We start from the raw sequence: 17212 nt of genomic DNA, 5'->3' as shown, positions 1-17212 counted from the left end.
AAAAAACGTGGGATCTTCTGCCAGCGGTTTCCAACTGCACTGGGAATCTCACGAGCCATTTTCTACTACCATGACATGGTATTTATTTCCAGCAGAGCATACAGAAAATGTTATAATTTAATTGATGTTCGTGGAAATAGGCCTAATTATTGCAATCATTATCATAATTATAATCAATACCATCACGATCATTATTGCTTTGTTTTGTGACGCCTTTCGAGCCACCGGACCAAGCCGGGGATCTATTTCATCTCCGTAAAAAAAATAAAAAAAATACGGCAGGAAATATCTATGTAAACATGGTTTACGTCCGCGCAGTATGCCACGCTTCGGCAAACTCCGCTGCTGTTCCTTCAATAGGAGAGTAGTAGCCTAGCCTATGAAGAGCGGAAGAAACGTGAGGGAGAAATAACACCGAGAGAGAAACAGACCGAGCGGCACAAAGGAGAGAGGAGAGTGTTGTGCGAGAGGGCGATATAGAGGGAGATGAGAGGAGATGCAGGCAGTGGCCTAGATGTGCGAATAGCCAAGAGTTGCTCTTTCTGGTTCACTGGATGGAGGCTGCTCCCGCGCAGGGAGGACTATAGAAAATATGGGGATGTTTTACGCGGTTTGTTGAAGTTTACACAGTGAACCGTTACTTTTTTTTCAGTACGTTTGTTCGTTCATTCGTGTTCTGTATTTTTATGTAGCCTACATTGTGTGTTTTGGGGAGAAATGGGTCAATAATTTGGAAGCGCCCATGCAGTAGCGCACAGTCCCACACACTGCCGCGCGTTATGGCTCTCTCTGTCAAACATGGTATGAAAATGCACTGAGCCTTTTACATTTACACACGGCAAATATATAGTTCACGCCGCTTCCTTCGCTCCCCCTATGTGATGGCGATGGAAGTGGAAGCTGACAGCGGCAGAGGTATATCAAGGAGCGCTCATGAGAAATGCCCGCGGGCTGTGGAGCGCAACGGCTATGTGAAAACATGTGTCACCCCTCTGTATCAGGACGCAGGCTGCCAGTCTTGGCTGAGACTCGCAGAAATATGGAGTTCCCGGAGACTGTCGTCCGCAGTGTGTGTGGGCTCTGTATCGGTTATTCTCGCTTTGCTGGTCAGATTGGTTGACTGGGACGTGGAGCAGCAGAGTTGCGGCAGTAACAGCGAGAATAACGGCGAGTCTGGATCTCTAGTTCATTTCGTGGCGAGCTGTGTGGTGGAACTGTTGTTGAACATATGGTACCTGGTGTCCCCTGTCTTCACTCTCGTATGTGCCTTCTTTTGGGTTGGCTTGTACCTGATCCGTTGCGGGGTGCTGATCCGGACCGCCGTGTTTCTGTTGGCAGTGTGTCACTTGGGCGAAGCCGCGGCGCAGTCTCTCCTACACGGTGCGGAGGACCAGTTGCTGTCGTTTACCGCCACCGTGGTGGTTCTGTCCTGTCTAGCCAGCGGGGCGCTGATGGTGGTCAGGCTCGGACAGGGGGTTTCCGTCATCGTCTTCATCAGCATCATCAGGACTGTGTCTCTCATCTCCCTCAACAAGGTCCGGGCCAGCTGGAGACCCTACCTGGCGTACCTGGTAGGAGTGCTGGGGGTCCTGCTAGCGAGGTATGCTGACCGGCTCCTGACAGGCTCAGGGCCACTCGGGGCGGGTTGTTGCTACGTGACAGCGGGGAAGGAAGATAATATCATTCCCGTGTTTAAAAGGCGACGGAGGTCCAGTTCGGTGGTCTCTTCAGAGATGGCGCAAAGTCACACCAACAGCAAGTCCCACCGAAGGACCTCGCTCCCATGCATTCCACGGGAACAGGTAAAAGATGAGCTATCATTTGAATGTTTGGCTTTTTTTTTAGGGCAAGGGAATGGCACAAAAATATGCCCACAATTAACGCATTGTGCCCGAATGTATTATTATTATGATTATGATTCTGATTCTGATTATTGTTATTATTATACGGCCTATTATTATTACATTAGACGGGTCATTCGAATTACTTTGCGGGATGCCTCAAAGCTCAGCTTCTTCTCCAACGCATATTCCTATAGGCTACTCTGAATATCGAACACGTGTGTTAACTGGTGCTGATTCTATCATCAGCACTTTATCTAAGCCATTAAAGGGAAATACTCTCAGCATGCACGTTCCAACCCCTTTTCCTTTCCCCGTTCTATTTTAAAGTTGGCCACTGTTCAAATGGCAAGTATGTGTTTGTGCTTCTGATAAACAACTGTATGCCACTGTCCAGTGGTCCGTATAGTGTATATACTGTCCTACCAGGGTGGGGAACCTGAGACAGAGTCAGGGCTGATAACCAGCCCTCAACCAGATAACCAGCCCTCAAACCCAGCCTTTTGTTTGACCTGGCTCGGTGGCTGTGGGTCGGAGGAAAGGCTTTCACGTCAGCTCACACCAATTTTAAAAGGTTATCAGTAGTTAGAGACTGATATCAAACACATTTCCGCATGGTTTACTGTAATTTGTGTGCTTTTATACAGTAGTTACCGGGATTTGCATTCTCCAGACCGGCTTGAATGGGGCTTAAATGGATAAGAAATTAATCTTAAATGTGAAGGTACACATTCTAGAGTAGCTTTTTATTGTATTCAAGTGCATTTACTGACCTCGCCTATTGTTTTATTCAGCCTCGTGCTTTGTTTATTTTATGTCTAAGGACACTGTGTATCCTGAGAAGGGTTTCCTGTCTTTCAGGTCAGATTTGGTTGGACTTTTAAAAATATCTCCCGATGTCTTTTCTCATCATTGAATTGCAATCCAAAGTTAGTACAGCTGCTACGTTTTAAATGCAGATGTACAAGTTGTGTATCGTCCTCAGCGTGAAGGATGTGAATGAACACATCCATATGAAGCTGAGGTACTCTAGTATGTCAACCAGACCTGTGGGTAGTGTTCATTAATGCATCATCTCCACTGTGATTTTCGTCAACAAAGTGAATCAACAACGACTGATCTCTGTCATACAACACCCTTCGCTCATAAACGTTGGATTTGTTGTCCCTGATCTTCAAGGGTAAACAACAGCTCTACCTCCTCCATACCCTTCTCAGCAGCCACTACTGTGTTGCCTCCCAGGGAAGTTACGCCCTCTAGTGATAGATTAGAATAAAACCAAAAATAAAAAGGTGTCCAAGTTGAGATAATATCCAAGCAGACGTTTTTGTGTTGGCAGAAGGCACGTCACACTATTAAAGATGGGATACTGGACAATCCAAAGGGTTTCAACTTGATTTGTCCCAGAGGGCAATTGGTTTGGCAGCAAAGGAGCATGAAAAACAACATTGAACATATAAAATCCACATGGATATCCACCAGGATTGTACTCTGGACTAGCACACTGTCTAAAGTCTCGACTATAATGACTTCTATTTAAGTAAGAGGCCCCAGCTGGCCCATATCTTCATACGGATGTTTATTGCAACGTGTTTAGGCCATGTGTTTTGGTGTTGACTGTCGAGTGACTTTGGCCACATCCCTTTTGAACTGTACATGGTGTTAGTGATGGGTCGTCTGATCAAGTCGTGTTCAAAGATGCTGACCAACCTCACTAACAACACACGACGACACGAGGTCTGACAAATTGTCCCCCTTCTCTCAGAGTACTTGGTTACGGGGGCTTTGATTCTCAAGAGGCCTTGCGATTGGTCAGGGTGAGTGCTGTGCGGAGCGGCAGGCCAGGCAGTATGTCCTGTCCTCCACAGGCGTTTCCTTGACGTGAGTTGCGTGAGCCTCTTGAGAGAGAAGGCTAGCTACACCAGGAGAGGCTCGCTGGCTGGATCAGAACAGGTCTGTCTGTTAAACAAGGCCTGGTTGCCGGTCAGCAGAGTATGTGCTGTACAGTATGGGAAATGATCAAATGTCACCTATGATGGTAGGACATTATTCTGTATTCTCCATAGTGAACAGCTTTTTAGTGCAATACAAATGGAATAGGGTATAATTTTTGAAGCAGCCTTTCGTTTTTCCTAAGGATAAAAAAAAATAATCATCTCGTTTTGTGTGTGCGTGCGTGCTTGTGTGTGTGTGTGTGTGTATTTGTGTGTGTGCGTGCATGCTTGTGTGTGTGTGTTTGTGTGTGTGTGTGTGTGTGTGTTTGTGTGTGTGTTTGTGTGTGTGTGTGTGTGTTTGTGTGTGTGTGTGTTTGTGTGTGTGTGTGTGTTTGTGTCTAGCTCTCCTCTGGGTGCAGGTCTCGCCCAACTCAGAGAAGCATAGATTTTCATAAACCTGCCCTCCTGCAGTATTTATGAGCCAGCCTCTGCTGACTGCCTGCCAGAATGGGTTCTTGCTTTACATTGCAGCATCCAGCAGCCCCAAGAATTGCTCCACTGCTACTTCAAACTTTCCTGTCACCATTGCTTTGCTCTCTGTAGCCATAATGTCAAGTTTACAATGCGTTTATAGATGTGTAAGGTAGGCTTTGTGAACATTCAGTTCTTAGTAAATCATTACCATCTGTATAATATAGCATGTATAGTTTGAGGAAAACATTGTAATGTCAGATGAAACGGTTTCAGATAGATTACCGCTTCATAAATAGCTTTTTAATGAATTTCTGGGGGATTTCTTAGAACGTTAGAGCACTTCTAATAACATATCATGATATAAATCTCTTTTTAGACAGTGTGAGTAGCTCTGCGGTAGTGCTGCAGTGGACTAGCAAGCTGCAAAAATGGTTTGTATTTCAGCAGAGGCTTCTAGAGGGATATGATTCGAGGAAATAGCCTTTTCTAGTGAGTTTGGGGCTGATTCAATCCAAACTTTGGCTCAGTAATAGAGAAGTTGTAAATTGGACATTTAAAAAAAGGCATTTTATATGAGATTAGTTTATGCCTTGGTTCTCCTTCTCATGTTCCCTATCCACACACACAAGAGGACTGTATATTCTACAATGCCATACATTATAACAATGCTTCTGCTAAAATAGTTGAATGCAGAGAGAGAGAGAGAGAGAGAGAGAGAAAGAGAAGGAGGGTGTGATTCAGTTAAATTTGAAGGAGAAAAGGGTGCAGCAAGAATCTATTTGAGGGAAACCCTATTCTCTCAATGACGCACATTCATTCCCACAGAGACCCGCCACATTACGCTCTGTGCCATAGATTCCTGAATTTCTGTGCCACTGATACAAGGTTAGTAGGCTGGACTATTCTATCTGCCCTCATAGGTTTAGACTATAGTCCCCAAAAGAGCCTAGATCGTGTACAGATGTAGGATCTTAATTTGATCACCCTGTTGCAGGAGAACTGCAATGTAAAGCTTATAGTGTATTTGAGGTTTAAAAAGGCTTTGTAAGTTTGCAATTCCCACTTTGAAATTTCAGACTTGATTTTCCCTTAAGAAAAATGTATCAACCCCTACAAAAATGGAGATGAATTATAATCCACATAATAATTCACATTTCCTGCTGCTGAAGGATTATTTTCATGCTGTAGCAAGATGGGTCAAATTAAGATCTTACATCTATACAAAAACAGATTAACTTGGAACCGGTTTGTACTTAACATGGTGGCGTGTTGTGTGTGTGTCGCAGCTAGGCCCCTAAACTCACAACCAAAATGAGGTTGGCCGAGCTTGTGTGTGTGCTTGTGTGTGTGTTGAGCATATTCCTCTACATGTTGTCATAGTGTACATTCACCTGTTTTCATCTTGTCAGAAGCAGAGAGGGTGTCATTTCCACCTGACGACGAGACATGCGGCATGTTGAGTTTATTAGTCTGCCTAGCCCTCTCTGTTCAATTGAGCTTGTCTGTGTGTGAATGGACAGAGGAATCTTTTACGCACACTCACTCACTCACTCGCACGCACACACACACACACACACACACACACACACACACACACACACACACACACACACACACACACACACACACACACACACACACACACACACACACACACACACACACACACACACACACACACACACACACACACACACACACACACACACACACACACACACACAGCGCACGCGCGCACACACAAGCTCAGCACGGCCAACCTTGTTTTGGTTGAGAGTGAGAGGGGCCTAGCTGCGACTGTGAGAGGGCGTCCGAGGAATGTGTAGCTTCAGCTGGATGATGGGGGTCCGCCGGCTGCCAAACCTCATTCATTTAATAAACCCAGCGCTGCACAGCGACCCGAGTCTCAGAGAACAGCACCACCAGAAGAGGAAGGGAGACAGAGAGGTTGAGGCAGGGAGGTACAGAGAGATGCAGGGGAAGAAGAGAGTGGGAGGGAGAAGCAACGAGAGAGAGGGGGAGATGCAGAGGCAGAAGAGAGGGAGCGACAAAGGAAGATGTAGATTGATAGACAGAGGCAGGGGTAAAGGGTAGGGGAGGTAGAGAAAGAGAGACGGAGAGCAAGCGAAGAGAGCCGTGCCCTCATGTCACCAGGTGTGCAGCACTTATGAAGAGAGAAAAAAAATGAATGGACTGCCTCATTCAGTCCAGAGGTAGGTGGAGAAGGAGGGAGGGAGGAATGGAGGGCAGAGAGCAAGTGAGGAAGAGAAGGATGGGGATGGAGAGTGGTGAAAGATGTGAGAGAGATGGAGAGAAATGAAGGAGGGAGAACAGTTTCCTGCCAAGTCTACCAAATATGTCAGTCGGAACAGGACAACAGCCGAGGTGGCCTGTGAAACCTCACCACTGTTATTATAAACACACCACAGCACCGCTCTGCTCACTAAAACACTAACAGACACCACGTTCAAATACTAACACACACTCACTCCAAACACTAAAACATTTCTACAGTTTCTGCCGCGGCTGCCAAGACAGTGTCTCCAATATAGACAATGGTTCTTTTCCATGTACTTGTTTTTTTCTATCCAGTACCTGAAGGTACATTAGGATTTGAGTTGCTTTCTCTTTCCATTCACTAGTGAAACATAGCAGATGCCTGTATAGTCTCACAGTAGCCTATGAAAAGCCAGTTTTGTGTCTGGAGTTAGAGACCAGAGTAATCCCAAAGAGAGATTCTGCCTCCGGTTGTCACCGTCTGACTTATCCTCCTCATTAGGAGTTCATTATCAGCCTCACGTCAACATCACTCACATGTGAAACAGGAGAGATGGGATGTGTCTGTATGCTTGCCTGGGCAGCCAAGCATGTGCTCCATGTATGTTTTCATGCATGATTGTGAAGGCACGTTTATGTGTGTGTCCACTGGTTTGTCCACATACCGGTATGTGTGTGCCTATGCAAGGTGTGCCCGCATGTGGATGTGTTTGTGTGTGTGTTTGTGCATCTGTGTGCGTTTCTGAGAAAGCTTGAGCCCCAAGTCTAGCTGACTAGCTGTAGCTGTAGGTCTGCTAAGCCCACTGCTGAGAGGCAGCTTGTTATTTTAACCTGGACTGGCCCCTGCCCAGCTCCCTTCTCCCCTGCTCCCTGCCCTCCCCTCTCTCCCCTGCAACTCACTCCCTGCTCCCAACTTCCTACTCCCCTGACCCTGCTCTCGGCTAGCCTCTCCTCTCTCCCCTCAACGCGCTCTCCTCTCCACTCTCCCCATATACAGAGTGGCTACCCTGCTGGCCAGCCATGTGAGCCCCTGGCCCCAGACAAGGAGCGTACTGTTACCCACTCAATGGTGTGTTTTAGTTTGAAAATATGCCCAGGCAGATGGGGAGGGGGGGGAAGAAAGCCAGCCTTTAACAGAAACCAGGTCTGTACATCTGTCTGTTTGTCCGTCTGAAAACGAGTGAGAGCCAGGGGGAGCGAGGGAGAGGCTAGAGAAAAAAAGGTTGAAGGATTTTGGTGCAGGGTTTGTTTTCTCTGAGTCTATTTTAATTAGAGAGAGAAGTGGGCTAAATGCTGCCGTGCTACACAGCACAGTACAATGCCATGTTCAGGAGGAGAGGCGTGGAGGAGTCTCAGTCAGCATACGAGGATGTGTACTGCTGCATGGTCAGATATTTTTGTTGAAAGAAGAGAAGTTTATTAAAATCATTACGTAAAGGGCGTTTCTATCAGTTCATTGGAGAGAACTGACAGCCAATGTGATCAATTGTGTGAATTTGATTAATCAAGTGTAATGAGAAAATATGCTACATTTCTCTAGATGTCTACAATAGCGTCCTGTTGTAAGAAATGGATGGCTCAAGCCCCTGTAGCAGCAGCATCGGAGAACTGTCCTTGAGGAGCCTCCCAGATGACCACAGTCCTCATAAATCATGTATGAGTCCTCATAAACCATGGAGGAGTCCTCATAAACCATAGCTCCTGTCCACAGGTCATGTCACTGTGGTTGATTACCATGGCCTAGTTGAGCATGCAGTGTTACTGTGTTCGGTGTGTGTGTGTGTGGGTGTGTTTGAGGGATGATTGTTAATAAATGTTCATACTGTTTAACCAGGTCCTTGTTGTAAAATATAATTATTTCTCATTTTATTTTGCAATGGCTTACCTGTCCATATAAAGGTTTGAAAAATTAACATTACAGATTGTTGTTGCACCAAGAGGGTTCCAGGCTAGCCCAATGCTTCTGCGCTGTCATCAGTCTGCTGGGCTGCAGTGTTTGCCCTCCCTGCACCCTGCCTCCCTCCCTGCCCCCTCCAAGGCTCCACAGTGCCTGGTGCTGTGGTTGTCTATCAGATAATTGCCAGCATAATTGCATCACATGCAGCTGGTAGTGTTTTTCACTTCTATTACTCTCCTTGCTTGTGTAATGCTGCTTTTACGCACAACACAATGGAGACGTGCGCAATGCAGTGAATTGCACGAAGCCGTCTGTTCCTGGAGCCAAAGAGAGCCTGCTTCTGGGTTACACTAGGTAGGACCAGATCTTTATCCTGAGAAATGGTTCTGGGATTAGATAGGGACAGTAGGCTACTTGCCTGTTTCTGCTTAAGCCAAGAAGTTGTTGTCTTGTTTTGGCAAGGCAACAATGTACTAGTGTTGGATGCAGATGTCTTGGAACTATTAATGAGTCATAAGTTAGCTCAGCTTAGTATATGGATGAAGGGATATTGCACATGTTAAAAACATTGAATAGTATATAGGTCAAACTTTGTGATGGAACGGAAGCTGTTTTGGACCTGGATATCTTTAAGGTCATGGGTTCTAACTATTTATGTAGAAGCAAAAGGGTGCATTCAAAACATATTCAGATCCCTTTGACTTTTTCCACATTTTGCTACATTACAGCCTTATTCTAAAATTGATTAGTTCCTTTCCCTCATCAATCTATAGACAATACCCCATAATGACAAAGCAAAAACAGGTTTGAACAAATTGCTGCTAGTATATAAGCTGAAATATCACATTTACATAAGCGTTCAGACCCTTTACTCAGTACTTTATTGAAGCACCTTTGGCAGCGATTACAGCCTCGAGTCTTCTTGGGTATGACGCTACAAGCTTGATACACCTTTTTTGGTCGGGAGTTTGTCCCATTCTTCTCTGCAGATCCTCTCAAGCTTTGAAAGGTGGGATGGGGAGTGTCACTGCACAGCTATTTTCAGGTCTCTCCAGACCAAATCGGGTTCAAGTCTGGGCTCTGGCTGGGGCACTAAAGGACATTCAGAGACTTGTCCCAAAGCCACTCCTGCGTTGTCTCAGCTGTGTGCTTATGTTCGTTGTTCTGTTGGAAGGTGAACCTTCATCCAAGTCTGGGTTCCTGCTCTGCCCTGGAGCAGGTTTTCATCAAGGATCTCTCTGTACTTTGCTCCGTTCATCTTTCCCTCAATCCTGACTAGTCTCCCAGTTGTTGACACTGAAAAACATCCCCACAGCGTGATGCGGCCACCACCATGCTTCACCGTAGGGATGGTGCCAGATTTCCTCCTGATGTGATGCTTGGCATTCAGGCCAAAGTGTTCAATCTTGGTTTCATCAGACCAGAGAATCTTGTTTCGCATGTCTGAGAGTTTTTAGGTGCCTTTTAGCAAATTCCAAGTGGGCTGTCATGTACCTTTTACTGAGGAGTGGCTTCTGTCTGGCCACTCTACCATAAAGGCCTGATTGGTGGAGTGCTACAGAGATGGTTGTCCTTCTGGAAGATTCTCTTATCTCCACAGAGGAACTCTGGAGCTCTGTCAGAGTGACCATCGGGTTCCTGGTCACCTCCCTGACCAAGGCCCTTCTCCGATTACTCAGTTTGGCCGGGCGGCCAGCTCTAGGAAAAGTCTTAGTGGTTCCAAACTTCTTCCATTTCAATGCTGCAGAACATTTTTTGGTACCCTTCCCCAGATCTGTGCCTAGACACAATCCTATCTCTGAGCTAAACGGACATTTCTTTCGACCTTATGGCTTGGTTTTTGCTCTGACATGCTCTGTCAACTGTGGGACCTTAAATAAACAGGTGTGTGCCTTTCCAAATCATGTCCAATCAATAGAATTTGCCACAGGTGGACTCAGGTGTAGAAACATCTCAAGGATGATCATTAAATATATATATATATTTAGTCCATTTTAAAATAAGGCTGTAATATAATAAAATGTGGTAAAGGGGAAGGGGTCTGAATACTTTCCGAATGCACTGTACAGTGCCTTCAGAATACAGGTCCGATTAATCAGCATGGCCGATAATTTAGGGTTGATTTAAAGTTTTCATAAAAATCGGTAATCTGCATTTTTGGAAACCGATTATGGCCGATTACATTGCAATCCACAAGGAGACTGCGTGGCAGGCTGACCACCTGTTACGCCAGTGCAGCAAGGAGCCAAGGTAAGTTGCTGGCTAGAATTAAAGTTATCATATAAAAAACAATTAATCTTCACATAATCACTAGTTAACTACACATGGTTGATGATATTACTAGTTTAACTAGCTTGTCCTACGTTGCATATAATCAAATCAATTAATTTATCATCAAATCACAGCCTATTTCACCAAACGGGTGATGATTTTATAAAAGCGCATTTGTGTAAAAAGCACTATTGTTACACCAATGTACCTAACCATAAATATCAATGCCTTTCTTAAAATCAATACACAAATATATTTTTATAAACCTGCATTTTTAGTTTAAATCATTTCATGTTAGCAGGCAATATTAAGTAGGTCTCACGCCCTGACAATAGTAAGCTGTTTATTCTCTGTGTTTAGTTGGGGCGCGATAGTGACTTGGGTGGGTCATCTAGGTGAACTTGTATGTCTATGGTGGCCTGATATGGTTCCCAATCAGAGGCAGCTGTTTATCATTGTCTCTGATTGGGGATCATATTTAGGTAGCCATTTCCCCATGGTTATTTGTGGGGTCTACGTTTAGTTGCCTGAGTGCACAACAGTAGCTTCACGTTTCGTTTGGTTGGTTGTTTGTTGTTTTGTTCAGTGAGTTTTGGTTTCGGTAAAATCATGTGGAACTCTTCACACGCTACGCCTTGGTGTACTCATTTCAACGATTGTGACAGTAGGGAAATTGTGTCACTTCTCTTGCGTTCACTGCAAGCAGAGTCAGGGTATATGCAGCAGTTTAGGCCGCCTGGGTCGTTGTGAACTGTGTGAAGATAATTTCTTCCTATTGAAGACCGTAATTAATTTGCCAGAATTTGCCAGAATTATGACATAACATTGAAGGTTGTGCAATGTAACAGCAATATTGAGACTTCGGTTCCATATTTCACTGAAAGAATAAACATTTTGTTTTCAAAATGATAGTTTCCGGATTTGACCATATTAATGACCTAAGGCTCGTATTTCTGTGTGGTTATTATATTATAATTAAGTCTATGATTTGATATTTGATAGAGCAGTCTGCCTACCACCGCTCAGTCAGCAGCAGGCTCGTAAGCATTCATTCCAACAGCACTTTCCTGCGTTTGCCAGCAGCTCTTTGCAATGCTTGAAGCACAGCGCTGTTTATGACTTCAACCCCATCAACTCCCGGGATTATGCTGCAATACTATAGTGCCTATAAGAACATCCAATAGTCAAAGGTATATGAAATACAAATGGTGTAGAGAGAAATAGTCCTATAATAACTACAACCTAAAACTTCTTATCTGGGAATATTGAAGACTCATGTTAAAAGGAACCACCAGCTTTCATATGTTCTCATGTTCTGAGCAAGGAACTTAAACGTTAGCTTTTTTACATGGCACATATTGTACTTTTAATTTCTTCTCCAACACTTTGTTTCTGCATTATTTAAACCAAATTGAACATGTTTCATTATTTATTGGAGACTAAATTGATTCAGTATTGTTGTAATTGTCATTATTACAAATATATAAATACAAATTGGACGATTAATTGGTATCGGCTTTTGTTGGTCCTCCAATAATCGGTATCTGTATCGGCGTTGAAAAATCACAAGAGGTCGACCTCTACTTCAGATAATATTCATACCCCTTGACTGGATTGTACAATATTTGCACATTATTCTATTAAAAGCTCTGTGAAGTTGGTTATTGATCATTGCTAGACAGCCATTTTCAAGTCTTTCCATAGATTTTCAAGCCAATTTAAGTCAAAACTGTAACTAGGCCACCCATTAACATTCAATGTCATCTTGGTAAGCGACTCCAGTGTATATTTACCCTTGTGTTTTAGGTTACTGTCCTGCTGAAAGGGGAATTCATCTCCCAGTGTCTGGTGGAAAGCAGACTGAACCAGGTTTTCCTCCAGGATTTTGCTTCTGCTTAGCTCTATTCTGTTTCTTTTTATCCCAAAAACTCCCTAGTCTTTTCCAATGACAAATATACCCATAACAAGATGCAGCCACCACCATGCTTTGGATTCAGGACATAAAGTTAATTTCTTTGCCACATTCTTTGCCGTTTTACTTTAGTGCCTTATTCCAAACAGGATGCGTGTTTTGGAATATTTTTAATCTATACAGGCTTCTTTCTTTTCACTCTGTCATTTAGGTTAGTATTGTGGAGTAACTACAATGTTGTTGACCCATTCTCCTATCACAACCATTCAATTCTGTAACTGTTTTAATGTCACCATGGCCTCATGGTGAAATCACTGAGCGGGTTCCTTCCTCTCCGGCAACTGAGTTAGGAAGGACACCTGTATTCCTTTAGTGCCTGGGTTGTATTGATACACCATCCAAAGTGTAATTAATAACTTCAGCATGCTCAAAGGGATATTCAATGTCTGCTTTTATTATTTTTTACCCATCGACCAATAGGAGGCTTCTTTGTGAGGCATTGGAAACCCTCCCTGGTCTTTGTGGTTGAATCTGTATTTTAAATTCACTACTCAACTGAGGGACCTTACAGATCATTGTGTGTGTGTGGTACTGTGTGGGGAGATGAGGTAGTCATTGTCATATTATTGTACACAGAGTGAGTCCTTGCGTCTTATTATGTGACTTATTAAGCAGATGTTTACTCCTGAACTTATTTAGGCCATAACAAATGGGTTGAATACTCAAGACATTTCAGCTTTATATTTTTTTTATTAATTTATGAAAATGTCTAAAAGCATACTGTAATTCCATTTGGACATTTTGGGTTATGCCAGTGACACAAAATCTCAATTTAATGACATTTTAAATGCAGGCTTTTCCACAACAAAATGTGGAAAAAGTTAAGGGAATACTTTCTATGTGTTTTGCATGTAAGTCCTGAAATGCACAGAGTGAATTAGAGAAAGCACTAAGACAGTGGGTGTTCTCTCTGCCCTTTCCCTCAGCCAGTCTGCCAGACCTGCTCTGTTCTGTGTTGTATGTAAGTCCTGAAATGCACAGAGTGAATCAGAGAAAGCACTAAGACAGTGGGTGTTCTCTCTGCCCTTTCCCTCAGCCAGTCTGCCAGACCTGCTCTGTTCTATGTGTTGTTGGAGAAGTAGTTATTCCCTTGTATTTGAGTGGTAATTTTGTGTACACAAGGCAAGGCATTCTGAGCACAGACGTATGCAGGGACTGAATATAGTGACTGAAGGCGCTTGAAGATGACATCATTAGGCCTTTTTTATTTGTTTGCTTTTCTTTGCCGACACACTGCATTTTCTCCGTTTTTTTTTCATGTGCTGGATATGTTTTTATGAGGCCATAGGGATAAACAGGATTTTGTTTTTTAAACAAAAAAACATTTCAGGTTCACAACCAGAGTAGTTTTCTTGATGGTTGTTTTGTGGTGGAGGACGGAGTGTGCGTTGTATCCTCAGGTGTGTCCCAGCTGCCACACACACACACACACACACACACACACACACACACACACACACACACACACACACACACACACACACACACACACACACACACACACACACACACACACACACACACACACACACACACACACACACACACACACACACACACACACACACACACACACACACACACACACCTCCACCCCCCTTGAATTACTTCCAGAAGTCCTAATGGGTTCCAGAGCAGGGAGAGTCGCTTGAAAACCCAGGCCAGATGAATGCTCTGTAATAACAATTGTGTGTGTGTGTGTGAGAGAGATGGTTGACTGGTGGCTCGTTACCTCACAGCTGCTTGGCTGATGACCCTGTGCAGAATTTGCTTATAAATGCAAAATAACACAAACTTGGAACAACACAGCATGTGTATTTGTGTGTATCACAGAAAGCGTGTGTGTGTGTGTAGTTGAACAGTAAACACTTTACAAGTGTGTTACGTGTGACAGAGGGAGCTTGCGAGTACGGCTAGGCGTGTGAAAAGGGAAGTGGGAATGTGACATTTTGTGAAGGGAGGTGTCGCTGTTCCAAGTCCCTGAGCTGGAGAGATCCACAGAACCCCATCCAACTCCTCTTTCTCCTCCTCCTTTCTCTAATGTGCCGATGACACTTCCATGACCCTAAGGTACAGTACCTGATGTCTGAGCAGCAAGAGGTCTCTGAAAGTGACGCATTATGACATAGGGTAACGTGTTAACTGTAGTGGCACAGGGAGATGGGGACTGATATGAAATGAAGTGCAAACATCTCTCCCCCTTGCCTTCAACCAGAGTAGGAAAGGCCCTGTACCAACCCACACGAACTGTACTGGTCATTACATAAGACCCAATGTCCAATGTCCTGTCCCTCTACATCTCACTCTGCATGCTTAGATGTAAATGCGTGTCTCTCTCTCTCTCTCTCTCTCTCTCTCTCTCTCTCTCTCTCTCTCTCTCTCTCTCTCTCTCTCTCTCTCTCTCTCTCTCTCTCTCTCTCTCTCTCTCTCTCTCTCTCTCTCTCTCTCTCTCTCTCTCTCTCTCTCTCTCTCTCTCTCTCTCTCTCTCTCTCTCTCTCTCTCTCTCTCTCAATTCAAAGGGTCGTTGGGGAAGTAGTTATTCCCTGGTATTTGGGTGGTAATCTCTCTCTCTAACTCATTCCATCTTAGTCTCCCTCGCCCTCCAGTCTCTTTCCTTTTCTCCCTCTTTCTCTGTCCTTTATCTCTCTCTCAGTCCATCTTTCAGAGGACAGATGCCAGCGGCGGCATGGCGTCCTCAGCTGCCATCACACACTGTTATGTAAGGCAGATCTCTCGTGTGTGTGTGTGTGTGTGTGTGTGTGTGTTTGTGTGTGTGTGTGTGTGTGTGTGTGTGCGTGCGTGCGCGCGTGTGCCCAATGTTTCTGTGATGGAACGGGCCATCATGTGGGGCTGTGGTGGAGGATGGTAACTGAAAGATGGTTGGTTGTGATTACATACACACTGTTTATACTCATGCTTCTCCAAGTACTGAAAGCCCTTGTCCTAGGCCCGTAACTTTGTTCACGGTCCCTTCCTGCCACCCCCACAGGAGACCCACAAAGTCGGCAGTTCCAATCCGCCTGACGTGCTTTAGCTACCTTCTTCATCTGTGCTTTAGCATTTATCCATAAATCCTATCTACAAGGTTTATCCTGTAGTCTATTTATTTACCACTACTGCTCTGATCTTATCAGAAAGGATGATCTGATGATGCAAATATATACTGTCAATAAATCTAGTTAGTCAGAACATTGGGCTAATCCAATCAGTCAGTAGGTCCCCGGGCCTGGGAGGGCTCATCGTAGGGTACTGGAGACTTGGCTTTGATCCCGTTGTCCCATCTGCAGGGAGGATGTTCAGCCACAACATTCAATGCCTCTCAAATTGGTTTGGATGAAATCATTTTCTAAAACTTATTGTGTCTGTCTGATGTAAGCTTTGTCCATTAGATGAGGAAGTTCACTGGTCTGGTCTGCTGTTAGACTCCATTGCTCAGTAAAAACTGTGTCACCAAACTCTCTAAATAATGAAGGGGCCATAACGAGCATCGTTCTCTGGAAAACAAAGAGAAATCTCTTTTCATCCTTTGAACATTTGTGACAAGTAAAAGGGGGGACATTTGCTCTTTGCAGCTGTTGGTTTATGTTTCATGTCCAGCTCCGAGGCAGAACACACACACACACACCCCTCTCGTCCCTCCCTCGTTTTCTGCCCATCTGACATTTCAAACAGACGTGCAGAAGAGCGTACAAGGCAGGCGGGGGGCGGGGCAACGGGAGGGCTGGCCTGGTCAAATAAACACAGGAGCAGTGACGCTTGTAATCCCTACCAGACCTGTGTGTGTGTGTGTGTGTGTGTGTGTGTGTGTGTGTGTGTGTGTGTGTGTGTGTGTGTGTGTGTGTGTGTGTGTGTGTGTGTGTGTGTGTGTGTGTGTGTGTGTGTGTGTGTGTGTGTGTGTGTGTGTGTGTGTGTGTGTGTGTGTGTGTGTGTGTTCTCGTGGCTTAAGTCATGATCGACATGTGCACCCAGGAGCTGTGTCCTGCCTCCATGGGTTGAGCAGTGGTCACAGAGGTTGTGACAGGTTGGATAACCAGCTAGAGTTAGCCATGACCTTTAACCCTGTATGTCAAGCATAGTGTGTGCATCACTAAGGGAAACAAAACAAGGTGGTTCAAAACGCAGCTCTCTGTGGTGGGCTATCATACTGGAGCAAATCCTAGCTTGACGTGTGCACAGATGTTTGAGAATATTTAGGTGATCGCTTGGGCCCACAGGGTTGGCATTCCACTGTGGTTGACTCGTGGTTGTTATGGTTGTCTGTGTGGTTGGAGTTTACGTTCTGCTCATGTTGAACACTGAACACTGACAAGCGTCAAACCATCACCCAATCCAACAGGCAACACACGTCGCACTTTCACACCCTTAAAAGGAGACATCCTCTTACACGTTCTATGTCCTTAGTTACCTCTCTCTGAACTCCTCTCTCTTCTCCCCATCTCACCATCTCTCCGTCTCTCTCTCCGTCTTTGTCTTCTCGTTTGGGAAGACATTGTGAGAGGCAAGGAGCGTCATCGTTAGTGCTCATCTGTGGAACAGACCAGGGGAC

At 44.7% G+C, this 17212-nt stretch overlaps 1 protein-coding gene across 2 annotated transcripts in view; it reads left to right on the top strand.

Annotated features, from left to right (window-relative positions):
• Positions 1-218: 218 nt before the first annotated feature.
• LOC118366240 (cGMP-inhibited 3',5'-cyclic phosphodiesterase 3A-like) overlaps positions 219-17212 on the top strand; it is an 84704-nt gene continuing 67710 nt past the window's right edge. For both annotated transcript variants that reach the window (XM_052491917.1, XM_052491916.1), the window contains exon 1: positions 219-1802. In XM_052491917.1, the coding sequence (XP_052347877.1) occupies positions 882-1802 (921 nt within the window). In that variant the 5' untranslated portion in view covers positions 219-881. The remainder of the gene's footprint in view (positions 1803-17212) is intronic.

This window comes from Oncorhynchus keta, chromosome 33 (genome assembly GCF_023373465.1).
Source record: "Oncorhynchus keta strain PuntledgeMale-10-30-2019 chromosome 33, Oket_V2, whole genome shotgun sequence".
NCBI classification, from domain to species: domain Eukaryota; kingdom Metazoa; phylum Chordata; class Actinopteri; order Salmoniformes; family Salmonidae; genus Oncorhynchus; species Oncorhynchus keta.
The sequence above is the reverse complement of the archived record's forward strand: the minus strand, read 5'-3'. Positions and strand labels throughout refer to the sequence as shown.